Source organism: Equus przewalskii, chromosome 1 (assembly GCF_037783145.1).
Source record: "Equus przewalskii isolate Varuska chromosome 1, EquPr2, whole genome shotgun sequence".
NCBI classification, from domain to species: domain Eukaryota; kingdom Metazoa; phylum Chordata; class Mammalia; order Perissodactyla; family Equidae; genus Equus; species Equus przewalskii.
In genome coordinates this window covers 62,679,502-62,694,868 of record NC_091831.1, presented here as the reverse complement: position 1 = coordinate 62,694,868, position 15,367 = coordinate 62,679,502, and the positions used below count along the sequence as shown (strand labels likewise).

General features: G+C 46.8%; 1 protein-coding gene across 1 annotated transcript in view; it reads left to right on the top strand.

Annotated features, from left to right (window-relative positions):
• The first annotated feature begins 5,271 nt into the window (after positions 1-5,271).
• DUSP29 (dual specificity phosphatase 29) overlaps positions 5,272-15,367 on the top strand; it is a 38,337-nt gene continuing 28,241 nt past the window's right edge. The window contains exon 1 of the mRNA XM_008542820.2: positions 5,272-5,557. Within this exon, the coding sequence (XP_008541042.1) occupies positions 5,394-5,557 (164 nt within the window). The 5' untranslated portion in view covers positions 5,272-5,393. The remainder of the gene's footprint in view (positions 5,558-15,367) is intronic.

Genomic DNA, 15,367 nt, shown 5'->3' with positions numbered 1-15,367 from the left:
TATTCCTCAGCTGTTGTGTGACTGTTATGAATATCACGTTAATTCTGGGTCACCTCCAGAACCCAGAAGCAGAACACAGAGACACTGGATGCTCAGCACTACTAGATTTTTGTACTGTCTGAGCAGACAACTGGACAAGTTGAACAAGCTATCTTTTCTCTCATGTAAGTGCTTCCACAGCTCAAATCCTCCCCCATACTCCAAGATTAGTGGCAACACAACCCACCAAACTTCATGAAATTCAGACTCAGTTACCTTTTATTTTGAGGACACAGAACAAGAGAAAGAGAAACACATTCTCTGTGGCTTAACTGGTATTAGTCACAAAAGTGGATAGATTTATGGGTCACTCTGCCAGTGCTGAAAGCCAGATCCCAGGTGAGCAAGGCTTCCATGTATCCTTTTTATTTTTAAGTTTACATACACCAAAATCCACTCTTCTTTGTTTTACTGACAGACGCATATGCTTGTGTAACCACCACCATGACCAAGATACAGAACAGTTGCAGCAGCCCCCAAAATTCTTACTAGCATTTGGTATTGTTGGTTTTTTCTTTGTTCGTTTTTAGCCATTCTAATAGATGTGTAGCAGTATCTCAATGTTGTGTGTATGTTTGTGATATGAAGGGACCTCTAAAAAAACAAGCTCAGGGAAGGGACACCTGTTTCCAGGGTCTACAGATGATATTGTCTAGGAGAGCCAAAAATTCCCCTCTTGGATTGGTGACTTATCTAGGAAAATGCCTTAGCGGGCTTTTTTGATGAGAAAGGGATGCCCCTAGGCTTAGCCTGCTTGGGAGGTCGAGATTTAGAGGGAGCTGACCTGCTCTGCAAATCCTAAGGGAGGAGGAATCTGGAGCCTCTTGAGGGACTCACATCTAGAGAGGAGGGTGAGAGACTAAGAATGGAGAAAAAGGAGAGCTGTGAGATACTACATACAGAGAGGAGCCTCCTGAACACGGCAGGGACAGGGGCAGAAGTCTCTGGAAGGAGAAATTCCCTGAGAATGGAGCCCAGCCAACAAATATCTAAGAATAGGGAGATTAGATATTGAATTTAGAGTTGTCTCCTGCTCTGTGCTGTGGTTCCCTCTGCCACACACAGCGGCATTGGGCAGGTGGTGCTTTGGAGGAAGAACAGAAGAGGGCAGTGTCAAGCCTGGGGTGAGGTTGAGGAGTGAGAGGCCAGAGGGTGCCAGCGAGGGTGGAGAAGGCTACAGACAATTGACTCAGGATAAAGGTGAGCCATCCTACCTATACCTCTCTCAGGGGGAAAACAGCCCTTCCAACTCTCAAGGAGAGCTCTGGGCTTCCTGCAGAATGTGGGCCTCAGTCTGTTTGCTTTGCTTTGCTTCTTTTTAATATGAAAGAAGAGAGAGACCTCTAGGAGAGCAGCTGTCAGATGCTACCCGTCTGCCACAAAGATGTGGCCTCAGCCCTCTGGGCTGTGTCTGGACTCTAGCTGGACTCAGTGTCCACATAAACTCAGGTGTCCACAGAGCACTAGAAGCCTCTGGATCCTTTGGACCCAGAAAAGTAATGTATTAGTCAAACCTCATGTATTAGTTTCCTATTGCTTCTGTAACAAATTACCTCAAACTTAGTGGCCTAAAACAACACATTTATTATCTTACAGTTCTGTGGGTCAGAAGTCTGACATGGGTCTCATTGGGCTAAAATCAAGATGTTGGCAGGACTGCATTCCTTCTGCAGGTTCTAGGGGAGAATGCATTTCCTTTCCCTTTCCAGTTTCTAGAGGCTGTTCTTTGGCTCGTGGCCACTTCCTCCACCTTGAAAGCTAGCAACAGGGAGTTGAGTCCTCCTCACATTGTATCACTCCAATCTCCTCTTCTGTCTCGCTCTTCCACTTTTAAGAATTTCTGTAATTACATTGGGCCTACTTGGATGATCCAAGATACCCACCCTCTCTTAAGGTCAGATGAGTAGCAACCTTAATTCCATCTGCAACCTTAATTCCCCTTTGCCGTGTAAAATAATATATTCACAGGTCCCAGGGATTAGGATGTGGACATCTTTGGGGGCCTAGGGGAGGATATATGCTGCCTACCACACTTGCCACTGGGCCTAAGTGAGATTCTGATCCAGAGAGGTTGGGACAAAGAGCAGTGTCTACCTATCTCTGAAAATGGAGAAAGTAGAAGGTGACTCTGGGAAAAATGAGCTGCTAATAAAAATAACATGAGTCAGAGAAGCAGCGGCTGGTAAAGACCTATGTCAAACATTGTCATAGGTAAGTTCCTAAGAAGCTACATGAAAATAACAGCTGTTTCTACAGATCATACTTTACCGACACTAGTGCAGCTTGCTGTTGCACAGAATCCTAGGGGACTACCCTTGGAACTGGGAAGAGTTGGAGACATCTCTGGGTTACCTGGGTCACTCCCATCCCAGCAAGATGGTCTGTTTGCTGCATATGAGGTAGCTCTTATGGCATCTACCCATGGCCTGAGTTATGCCCTCAGAATTGTGCAGAGAGCTCTATTGTTTCTGTCACAGCTCAGCACTTCAGTTCCTAGAAGACAGACTAGGTGTCCCCTGCCACTACCACCACTCTTTTCTAATAAAATCTTCCCAGGGATTCTGACAGATCCTCATCATGAATGATGTGGTTTTCCACCCTTCCCCATCCTTGTCACCCTCTTTTGGGCATATTTAATGTGTGAAGGGTTGGAGGCTTGTGGGGAAGGGGGTCACCAGTCTTCTGGTCAACCACATTTAGAGTCTAATGGTGGTCATAATCCAGCAACCCACCAAATTCTTCTCTTGGCTTTATTTACTGGAACATCCTCTCTCTCTCTTATCTATCTATCTATCTTTCTATCATCTATCTATCTATCTATCTATCTAATCTCAGATGTCTTTAGATATTTGATGTTTGCCCCCCTGCTGCACCTACATGCTCAGATGCCCCTCTTGCCTCCTTAGCCCTTGACTTGGGCTAGGGTTGGGGCTGAGACCAGCCCCTCAGACTCTCAACTAGATGGAAATCTTTCTTCAGACTTTGTCAGTTCCAGCATCTCTGACTCATTTAGTTCTTGGAGTAATTGCAGAAGGGGCTTTCAACCCTACTGCTCTGACTGTAGCACTTGATAGCAGGGACATTTGGACCCTGACATTTTGACCTCCTTGTACATTGATCCTGAATCTCTGCCTTGTGAATATTCTTTGCACTAAGAAATCAATAAAAGGGGCCGGCCCCATGGCCGAATGGTTAAGTTCGCATGCTCCGCTTTGGTGGCCCAGGGTTTTACCACTTTGGATCCTGGGTGCAGACATGGTACCACTCATCAGGCCACGCTGAGGCGGCATCCCACATAGCACAACCAGAGGCACTCATAACTAGAATATACAACTATGTACTGGGGGGCTATGGAATGAAGATGAAGAAGAAGAAAAAGAAGGAGGAGGAGGAGGAGGAGGGGGAGAAGGAGAAGGAGAAGGAGAGGAAGAAGAGGACCACGAAGAAGAAAAGATTGGCAACAGATGTTAGCTCAGGTGCCAATCTTTGGGGGGAAAAAAAAGAAATCAATAAAAGCTAAGTCTTTTAGCAGTTTCACAATGAATAATACCAGTAGAAATAATCACTCTAAATAAAACTGGCAGTAGCTAAACCTACAAATTGTGAGGAACATCTTTGGTTTGCTGAATACAAAGTTGCAGAGAAGAACAGAATGACCCCGACACAAGAAAGACCCCAACTCGTTAAGCAAAGGATGCGGGGAGACTGGTGACTCCCTCCCTACTCCCCTCAATCCTTCACGCATTAACGTATGCCCCAAAGAGGGTGACAAAGATGGGGAAGGATGGAAAACCATGTCATTCGTTATAAGGAAACATAGGAAGCCCTGGAAAGATTTTACTAGAAAATTAGAGGAAACTGGACAGGCCCACTCCTCTCAGCACTAAAAAGAAGGCCACAGTGGTAGAGCTTGGTGTGGGGATTGTAGGGGAGGAGGACATTTCCTCTCCCCAAATGTGGGTTCGTCTGGCCGGAGAACGAATTAAATTCACATGAGACAGAATAGCAAGAGAAAATTAAACAAAGCTTTATGAGGAACCATCGCCCAGGGCCTTTCTTCCCGAAGGAAGAAAGGGCACCGAAGAAGTGGGGTGCACACAGTGGTTATATACCCCCAAACACACAGTGGTTATATACCCCCAAACACACAGTGGTTATATACCCCCAAATGGGGTGTTTCACGTGTGATTGAAATGTCCCTCCCACAATAGTCACAAGATTGCCCTGTCGGCACAGGTAGTGGTCTGCTATCTCAGAGGGCGTAGCTGGAGGCAAGTCTATTGTCTGGAGCTGGGTGGTCACAGGTGAGCACAGCAATCAGTCCCTAGCCTAAAGAAAGACACTTAATCCTTAAAGAAATGCCAGCGTTGGGAGGGGGAGGGAAGTTAGTTACAGGAGGTTACCAGACTAGCACAATAAAATGCAGATTTAAGTCCTTGCCTTTGGTATTGATTAAGAGTTTTTAGAGAGAAGGTCATCGCCTTTCTTCTTCCTGGTTCAGAGGGGGAGGCACCTTTTACAGATAGAGATTTACCTTACAAACGTAAATGTGTCCTAACAAAGGGCAAGTTCCATTCCTCCTTCCCTGTCCCAGTTTATCAAAAGCAATCAGCCTCAAATAATCCTGATGCCAAAGAGACATATCTTGGGGTGGCCAATTCCAGGTCCCCACAGGATCCTGGAGCAAAGAAGGCTAGAGCTAACAAGACAGGAGGATGAGAGAAGAAACCACTAGGAAGAGAGACCAGGGATGTGGAATTGGGACTTTTTTGGCATGCTAATACCATCTAGCATTTTTTAAATGTTTATCACATACCAGGGACTGTGCTAAGTACTTTCCATACTTTATTTCACTTAACTCTCATAAAAACATAAGAGAACAGCATTATGATTATTTTTCCCACTGAAGCCACTTGTCAGTGGTTTCTCGGGAAGCGACACAATGCAAATGAACACAAGCTTACAGAGTCTCCCGCAGTTTCACTGGCTGCCTCCACGTGATGCAGCATCCATCCCATTCACTCTGCAGAGATGGTTCCACAAACTCCCAGAAAAGACTAGAATGGAGAGTTCTTCTTCGGGCTGAGCGCCCTGACCCTCCCATTGGCTCTGTGCCAGCGGGCAAACCTCTCCTGTTCCAGCTATTCCAGGACAGAGCCCGGGCCAGGCCCCACAAACACCTGGCCTCATCCATCCCAAGAAAACAAAGCTGGGAAATCCCCCTGCCTGTCCTTGCCCTAGCAGCCACATGTCCTGCCTCTGTGGCTGGGCTGGGGACAAGCGTGAGGGCTCCAGGTACAGGACTCCCAAAGTTAAGAGTTTCAGGTCACATTGGTGAATCATTCTGCAAGCAGATGCCACAGGTCTCTTCTCAGACTGGGAAACATGCAAGGTCAGCGTCAGCAGATCTGACCCTAAAAATAGGCTCTCGGATGCCAGTCAAGGTGGCCGTGTGTGCAGCTGCCACACACCCCACGGACCAGCACCTCCTGACCCAGCCAGCTCCCAGCACGTACAGGTAAGGCCCTCGGGTGGGGAGGCTGACACCTCTTGGGTCTAGTCAAATGTCCTTTGAGGCCTGGGTGCGGAGATTAGAGGCCTCCCTTTCCACCCTGTTCTGGAACTGTGGAGAACAGCTGACATCCTTTTAGTATGAAAGGCTTCTTGTTGCCCTTTCTCTAGAGACTGCATGGAATTTTCTCCACTTCCCTCCCTCTAATTCTGAGCTTCCAGTTCAAGGACCATTTCTAGAGGATAATAGGGTGGGTTAAAGCTCATCAGTCTCTTCTGAAGCATTGGATGCTTTATATCACATATCATATTCCAGCAAGGGTCTGCATTTAGCCAGTAGAGGGGAAAAAAATTTCAGAGGGAGAAGGGGATAAAGACCCTGAAGTAACTCACACCATGTGTAGGGCAGCACAATTACAAATAAGTACTCAGCACCGCAGGGATGAGAATCCTTCCTGTGTCCTGGGTAACGCGGGGCACCAGTTGGACAGAGTGACTGTTTTCGAAGCTTTTCCCAGTCCTGGTGGGAGGATGAGGTTGGGGATGACTGCCCTGGGAAAGATGGGGATACTGGGTCACCGAGGGACAGAGCCACTCGACGAAGACAGCAGCATGTGTAGGTAGGAAGGTGGGAAGACGTCCTGTGTCTCAGACCAGGACTCTCCCATTAGACCCTGGTGCCCTTGTCCTATGGCCACAATGGCCCCTCATGGGCCTGGAACCCAAGAGCTGCTGGGTATGGGGCGGGGGTTGGGGGGAGGGGGCTCTGATTGTTCAGGAAAGCTGAACACATTCCAAGGGAAAAACCTCTCAAGTAAGAAGGGAAGGGGCATGAGGTGCACTTGTGGAGAGTCTCCTCAAGTTAAGGCCCCAGCACCTGACGGTCCCGGGTACTTGTAGCTTGTTTTGTCGCCCTGATCTCTCCCTTGTGGCCCCTCTTTATTCTCTTCAAGAGAAAATCATTTTGGTCCCACCAAATGACATTTACGAACAACACTTGAAGGGCTTCTGAGCTGAGTCCTGTACAAGGAAAGAGCCTTGGACATGGAGGGGAGTAGGAGAGGGTCTGAGGTTAGTGGGAGGTCAGTTGGCCCTGACGGCTCTTCAAGGGCAAAAGCAGATCTGTGCTGGGGGTGAGAGGGAAGGCAGTGGTCCTCCACCATCTGATAAGCTGGAGGCTCTCACTGGGGACACTTCAGTTCTGGGGTGACACTGGGCTTGGGGGGAATCTGGGTCCTATCTGAGAGTAGAATTCCTGCGGCTGTTGTCAACCACACAGGGGATGAGGAGCAGAGGAGGGGCACTGAGGCTTGCCTGTTAGCATTTCCTGCAACCCTGCTGAGGCCCAGCTGAGTCTACCTGGGGAGGGGACAAGCTGCCCTCCAGCAGCCACTGAGCCGGAGTTGGCCTTCCATAGACACTGCACAGCCTTTGTGTATTGGTAATGTTTCCTGGGGCTGACGATGTGCCAGGCACTGTTCCAAGAGCTTCTCTTATAAGCATTAACTCATTTACTCCTCACAACTACAATAACCCTATGAGGGATGTACTTCATCATGTTCATTTTCAGATGAGGAAACCGAGAAACAAGGAAGTGAAGTGGTTTGTCAACGTCGCAAAGTCCAGACAGTGGTAGAGACTAGAATCCAGTGTGCCTCAGAGTCTGATGGTATAGCCACTGTGCTCTAGTGCCCCTCAGTGGGGTGGGGGCAGCAGTGACATCTCACTCTCCTGCCTCCCTCGAGGCTCAGACTCAAACCTAGGTCCACCCCCAGGGAGGCCTGGGCCTGGAAACAGCTACTCCAGGTCTTCAGCCAGACTCCAAAGCAGATGGTGTTTGAATTTTCTCTTCTGGTGACCCTCCGTGGTTCCGGTGACCACTTCCACAGTAAATAGGGGCTTAAGTCTCATAGCAGCCTGGCACAGCCACCAGATATTAACTGGCTGGAGAGAGTCCTTTCTCCTCCTCCCAAAACCTTGCTTGCACATCATATAGGAGCAAATGAGTCCCATCACCCATAGGAGAATGTTCAGGCTTATTTATGGCCTTTCCCATCTGCCACAACTACCCTTCAGAGACCCTCAGCCCTGGCCAAACTGCTCTATTCACTCTTCCCTATTCTTGGCTCAGAACTTAGCTCCCAGCAGAGTTGGGAATTCTCCATCCACCCTTCTCCCTGCCTCCTTGTCCTCCCTTCATGAAACATTCTTTGAACCCATTTCAGTGTGCCAAGGACTTATATTATCTCATATAATCCAACAACCAGTGAGATGGATATTATCCCCATTTTATAGATAAGGAAGTTGAAGCCCAGGAACGTGAGACTCCAGGTCCTGTGAGAGCTCTTTCCATGCCTTCATACCACTTTGTGCTTCACACTGGGGAGGAAGGCATATAGAATTGAAAGGCCCAGCCCTGCCCTCAGGAGTGTATACCTTATGACCAAGAATATCGTGGCCTATCTATTGACATGGGTTGGGATGCTCAGCTGCCTGGTTTGAGTTCCAGCCATACCACTTACTAGCTTAATGTCGTTACTAACTTCTCTGACCCTCACTTTTCCAATCTGTAAAATGGGAAAAGCTATTCCCTGTCTAGAGATTTTGAGCGTAGATAATCACTGGGCACATGATAAAAGTAACCAAGTGTATAATCATTTCTCTGCATCCTGCTAGAGCCTCGATTTCTTAGTGAGCTTTTGTGGCAGGTTAAGAGCTGAGAGCTTAGCCCCCAGCCTTCCCCAGGCCCAGAGCCTCCTTTGTGCAGCATCAAGAGACAGGCTTACGGAGGAATAGTAGCCTGGATGGAATGGAGGGGAAGCAGACCCACGGTGAGGGCCGCACCCCCACGGTCTACCCCACCCCCATTTCTCCTCACACAAACAAGCCTCATGTTCTGAGGTGACGCACAGCAGGAAACAGTTCTTAAAAGATGTGGGTTAAAAGGCCATTTATTCCTGAGTTCACGAGCTGTGAAACTGCCTGCAGTGTTTCCACACATTTTCAGAGGCAGCAAAGGCCCAGCTACTTAGGAGTCAGGACCCACAACTGGCCTGCTCAGATGTCATGGCCTCTTGTCTCCTGTGCCAGAACCTTCTCTTCCCTACTGGGGCCTAGGCTGCAGAGGTAAAGTTCATCCCAATGGCAGCCTTGTCTGAGGAGGAAGCCATGTGTGGGCCTCCAGCCTACTCACAGTTTCTGGGAGGCCTGACTCTGCCAAACCAAGATTGGAGAAATCAATTACGAGTCCATAAATTACCACACAAAGCACTTTAAAACCATTCGAAGAGTTAATCAAACAAGTTAATGACATCAACACCATAGTAGAAGGAATATTAAATTACCTCTTTAAATGACGCCTTTTCTGTTTTTTTAATAAAAGGATTTTATATTAATTCACTTAATTGCCTCCTGTTAATGTACTTGCCAGAATCCAAACAAAAAAAAAAAATCTGTTAAACTTGGATTATGTCTGATACATTAAGAATTAAATTATAGACAACAGAAAATTCCTGGGTTTTCACATCTAGGTTTTAATTTTTTAAAGATCCACAGCCTTTATTTCCTAGTTGTGAACATTTTTGCAGATTTAAGATGCATAAAGACAAGCACTGACCTGTAGTAAATTTAAAATATGTATATCTATATACATACACTGCTGCCAAATTCCGCCCCTCTACATACCCCAGCAGTAGGCATTACTGTGCTAATAGAGTAATTTGCCCAACCACAACAACATTTTTAGTCTCCTTTTATTTCAAGGCACATTCCAAGCCCAACTTGGGTGGTGTCCTGGAAGAAATGTGGTGTGCATGCATTTAAACACAGACGAACTTCCCCCAATTATCCCAATGCATTAGGACATAAATATGCGACATACACATATGCACAGATATAGAATAACTTCAAAGGGAGAGGCAAATTTTTTAAAAGATTAGATTTTAAAAGACTTCTAGAAGGAAGAGATCTTTCTGGCCCAGCCCATCCCCGGTGCTTAACAGACAGATGGGTGAGTAAAGCTGGGTGGAGGGAGGGGACAGGGCCAGGTCTAACTTCTGAGGTGAAGTCAAGGAGGAAGTTATGCCACTTCCCATCCCCACTGATGACCCACTAGAGCACCCCAACATGAGGTGATTTAGATTAAGCCAGGAGCAGGCTAAGGCAAGTCATGGGGGACGGGGCAGGGTGCTGCCCTCTCTATCTGACATCTGTCTCTAGTCAGAAGGCAAGGAAGTTTCCCTCAGAGGTAGATTTACCCCAAAGCTTCAGAACCCCACACTTGCACTGGCCTCTTCCAAGGCCCTGAACCTATTTGGTTTTCTTAAAGAAATTGTACAAGCTTCAGGACCCACAAAACTTGATTCCCCTCTGGTTTCCCGGGAAGCACTGAGGGACTAGAATGAACTTCTGACATGACCTAGGCCTGGCTCAGCCACCAGAGGCCTCAAGGAGAGCACAGCCCCATCTTTGTGGAGCTCACACTTACTAGGAGGATACTCAGTGCCATGCGAGACGTAAGGAACACTTGGTCAGGCCTTGGCCTAAAGCCCACCTTCCTGCACCTCAGCCCATAGTTTTAGCGTGAGCATCTATTACATCCAGAACAATTCTAAAATAGAACTTACACAGGCTTTTTTTTCCCCCTCCATATACTCAAGTAATACATGTTCATCACAGAAACTTTAGAAAAGATGATTCCTTAAAAAGAAGAAAAATCACACATAATTCTATCATACTAAAATAAGCATATAGCCAGTGTTAATATTTTGGTGAAATGTATTTTTGTATAAGAACAGAATCACACTGTACATGCTGCTTCATAAATTTCTGGTTTCTTCTCTCCACTGGCACAAGCCTCTTTCCCTTTAATTCCTCAGAACCCCCACAAAGGCGGCTGTCTGTTGTGTCTAACAGTTTCACCAAAGGCGTAGGGTGACAAAGAGGGGGCTGACATAGCTATAGGGCACCACAAAGTTGAACATTGGGAATCCTTGTTCTCAGCAGTTCTGTGGCTGTTTCTCCCCTGGACACTCCTCACCTGGCTGTCTCTGGCCCCCACCACCCTCACCCCACAGCAGGATCCCTCACATCCCTTCTGGAGATGTTCTAAGAGGCTCAGAACTCCCCTTGCTTTCTTGTAGGAACAATGTAGCTCTCTTTGTTTCACACCACCACTTTCAGAGTCATGCTTCAGGACTTACCTTTTTCTCATCAAAAAAATCTCCAATGGTGTTTTTTGTTAAGCAGGAGGCCTCTTCTGTGGCTCACATTCTTGGGCATAGATACTCCACCAGTTTCTGCAGGTTCAAGGGGTGCACTTAGACATTTAATTTTCCCACTGAAATGAATGATGCATCTCTCCACTCTGCTTCTCCCATACTCCATCTTAGAAAGCAAAAGAGTTCAGTTTGGGTTTTTTGTTTGTTTTTCTGTTTGTTTTAAAAAGCATTTCTACTCCTTTTGTTACAGCTCCATTTTATCAAAGAAGAAAATGAAGCTTAGGAAGGATGAGACATGTAGATCTGAGAGTCCTCAGTGCCCGGTGGGCCTACGAGAGCAGTGAATGGCCACAAGCCAATGAATGTAGGGAGAGAGGGACAGAGAGGCAGAGAAGATCCAGGAAAGTTCCAGGTCCTGGGAGCAAGCAAGATAGAGTGGAAATTACAAATTAGAAGTCACAAGCAGCTTTCTGCCCAGACTGTTCTGTTTGGCCAGCATAGGTAAACAACAGACATGGTTATTTATTACAAAATATGATTATTTATTTATTTATTTATTTATTTATTTATTTTTTTGAGGAAGATTAGCCCTGAGCTAACATCTGCTGCCAATCCTCCTCTTTTTTCTGAGGAAGACTGGCTCTGAGCTCACATCCGTGCCCACCTTCCTCTACCTTATACATGGGATGGCTGCCACAGCATGGCTTACTAAGTGGTGCCATGTCTGCACCCGGGATCTGAACCGGCAAACCCCGGGCCGACAAAGCAGAACAGAAAAAAATTCCCCTGAGTCCTGCCACTTGCCCACAGTATGGACATGTTGATGGGTTTTTTTCTAGTTAAAAAAAAATATATATATATATATATATGTATATATAATTACATATATACACTTTTTTTTTTACATAAACTCAAATCGCAGTGTCAAAATTATAGTTTTGAATTCAGATCAAAGCCTTCCCTCATTGGGCAAGGGAAACCTGTATCTAAATGCAAGCTGTACCGTCGAAAATTCTGAAATGGAGTCAGAATTAATGTGTTGATTATTTCCAGAAATAGCTCCTCAGTGGCAAGACCACTGTTTCACAGAGGGAAACGGCACTCCAGGCCTTGGTGGTCAAGGCCCATTTGGCCTCTGCATTCTCTGTTATCACAGAGTCTTTAAATGTTTTAAAATTAGCAGCATTTTAGCTCAGGTTCCCTCCAAGGCGGACCCTGAGACCAAGGTTTCGGTGCAAGTTGTTCATTTGTGAAGTGCTCCAGCAAGCACGGTGCAGAGTGGAAAAGTGAGACCAGGAGGGAAGAGAGCCAGCAGAGGATGTGTGAGAGAGCAGGGTACCACTCTGGGCATGGGGCAGGAGCACACTGGGGAGCCTCCAAGAAACTGTGTAGAACAGACTCTAGAATGGTCCCAGTCAGGGTGGGGGAAGCTGGCGTATTTATCCACCAACTCCTGCCCCTCATTGGCAATAGCTTCTGTGAGCACTTCCCCATGCTTCAGATCTGACTAGTGCAAAGACCAGAAAATACCCACAAGCCAAGAGATTCAGGGGCTTGCAGGAGGAAACCTTTTGTGTATAAGGGAACTGTCCACTTACACTGCAGTGATCTGAGCCGAGGAATGGGATGGGACAAGGATAGCATCTGCTACAGCTGCCTATATTTAAAAATCAGCAGGTTTCTGGGGCTGGCCCTGTGGCCGAGTGGTTAAGTTCGCGCGCTCCGCTGCAGGTGGCCCAGTGTTTCGTTAGTTTGAATCCTGGGCGCGGACATGGCACTGCTCATCAGACCACGCTGAGGCAGCGTCCCACATGCCACAACTAGAAGAACCCACAATGAAGAATACACAACTATGTACCGGGGGGCTTTGGGGAGAAAAAGGAAAAAATGAAATCTTTAAAAAAAAAAAAATCAGCAGGTTTCTCATGAAACTCTGCCTTCTGACTTCTCATAAAAATATCAGACAATCCGGGCTTGCATTCTCACATGGAATGGCAAGTGGCTGCCCCTTCAGAGAGGGCATTTGCTCTCTAGTGTGCCACAGTCCCCACTACTCCCAGATGTCTCCAGCTTGAAGCCAATAGTTAGGTTTTTGCTTGTTCGTTTTATTCTTACATACCCAGTCCACTTCCCTGCTCTGTATTACCTGCCTGGCTCCTCTAGGAAGGAGCCTGAGTTTGCGCTGCTCTGAGGAGGAGGCAGGCTGATGCTGCAATAGGCCAAGTAGCCTTCAAGTTGGCATTTGGTTTCCTCGGGCCAAACCTTTAAATATGAAGCTGCAGCAGGAACCTGGAGGCCTTTCTGGACAACCTGCCCAGCTCTCATTATGACATTTAGCCTGTGATAGATATTGTGTGTGTCATCAAGACCTTGGCAGTTAATCTCTGGGTCAAATCTATGGAAACCAAACAGAACAGATTTGTCTTCCCCTTCCATCTTGGCTGTGATCTGGGAAACAGACGCTCCAGCCTCTCTGAGGTTCAGAGATTTGGGAGCCATGCAGAGAGGGATGCACACAGGCCGCCTTCAGGATTTGGAAAGATTACAGGTCTGTGGTTTCTGGACAGTTCTGTGCTTTGTTCTCATTCCCCATCAAATCTGCGTGCTGGAGGATAATAGATCCCAGAGCTCCCTGTGCATGCCAAGCCACTCTGGGTAGGCCACACCACTTCCTCTTCTGTCTGGAAATTCAGCCGCGGCTTTCAGCACGGAGATGGGGATGGGGATGGCTCCTTCCACAGGATAATGAAGGAGGAAGGGCCTCAGCAAGGGTGAGGTCAGCTTCAGTGATCAAAGGAGGCAAGCAGAAGTTTCAGAATGCAATTTACTCCAGCATCTCCCTAAATCACCTCTTCTGAAGCTTCCTTTAGTGGTTCAAAATGGCCTAAACTTCCAAATTTAGGTATATGGTGCCCAGCTTCTACTTACTTTGAAATAAAAAGAGTTGGTGCCATGGACAGGCTGAGCTCCAGACCTCTCAAAATGAAGGTGCCTGGACCTGAAGCAAGCAGAGCTATAATGGCACTCTTAGGATCCTGAGGTGTCTGTGCTGGTTCCTGCCACAGAAGTTTCTGGCCATCCCTTGAAACAACTCCCCACTTTGTGACTGGAAATGCCAGCAGGCAGGCCCCAGAAGGGAGTTCATGCCTGAGCAACCACCCACTACAGGGGCCTGTCCATCCTGTATTCTGCACTCGGCTCACATTCACCCCACTTCCAAATTAGCCCAGAGGCTCAGTCCTGCCTCATCAGCTCTGGCTGAGTCCCTAGCAGGCTCACAGTTCTTTATTTATTCACTCCCTGAGTCATTCATTCACTCATTTCATTCATTCACCAAGCCATTTCCTCATACTACAAATACTTTCTAAACACCTCCCCCATGTCAGACACTGAGTCTACAGAGACAAAGAACTCTAAGGAGCTGTCTTCAAGGAGCCCAGAGGAAGGTCGTCCAGCCCCTCACTCCTCCCAGTCCTGCACCCTCCTTCTAGGCTGAAGACCTGGCCTCCACTTCAGTGAGAAGATGGAAAGTATATTGAGCACCCTTACTACCCTTCTCCTGACTTAACAGCTCCTGACTCTTTAGCCATATTACTCGTGGGCAATTATCAAATTTCAGTGAGCATCAGACTCACTTGGGAGCTTGTGAAAATACAGACTCCTAGGCCCTTACCCCAGTCCAGGGTGCAACCCAGGAATCTGTATTTTTAGCAAGTGCTGGATGAGTCTGAGAGAAGTGGTCTTTAGATCACACTTTGACAGACCCCAAAGAAGGGTCACCCCTGCTGCCTATTGCTCCCAACCCCCAACTCAGGATTTTGCAGAAGAAAGTTACAGATCCTGCCTTCCCACGATCCTCAAAGACACACACTGCTAGCTAGTGATCCTTTAATTTATCTACTGTGAACGTGGGAGAATCAAATTCTCCATAGAAGTGCTTTCAACCCCTTCTTTTTCTTTTTAAAACTTTTTAATGGAAATTTCAAACACATACAAAGAGAAACAGTAACTACCTTACGACCATCATCCAACCCCAACCACCATTATCCACAGCCAATCCTGCCTCATCGCACCTCCACCTATACTCCCCACCCCACACACAATATATTATTACATTTTCCAACTATATCGTCTTTGAAGCAAATCCCAGACATTAGATCATTTCATCTGAGTATTTCAGTATATGTGTCTAAAAGATAAGGCCCTGTGATGTAACTTAACTGTCCTCTGAATCTCATGCAAATTGGTATTTAGATCTAGACTCTGAAGACTCTGATCAAAGATTCAGGTTTTTCTTTGGTGAGACTACTTTTGTGGTGGTGGTACGTTCTTCCATCAGAGGGCCCATAATGTCTGATCATCTCTTCTTATGTTACTAGCAGTCAATATTCAATGCCTACGTCCGTTAGCTCATTGGCTGTTATAAAATGGTGCTTTCTTCCTTCTTTATTACCTGGAATACTTCTATAAAAGATAAAATTTCCCTCATCTACCCAGTAGTACAGTTTGTATCAGAAAGGAACAATAAATGCTGGATTCTTTCCCTTTACTTATCCATCTGCAAAATAACGAGCTGGTTCTCTAGCATCTTCCAACAG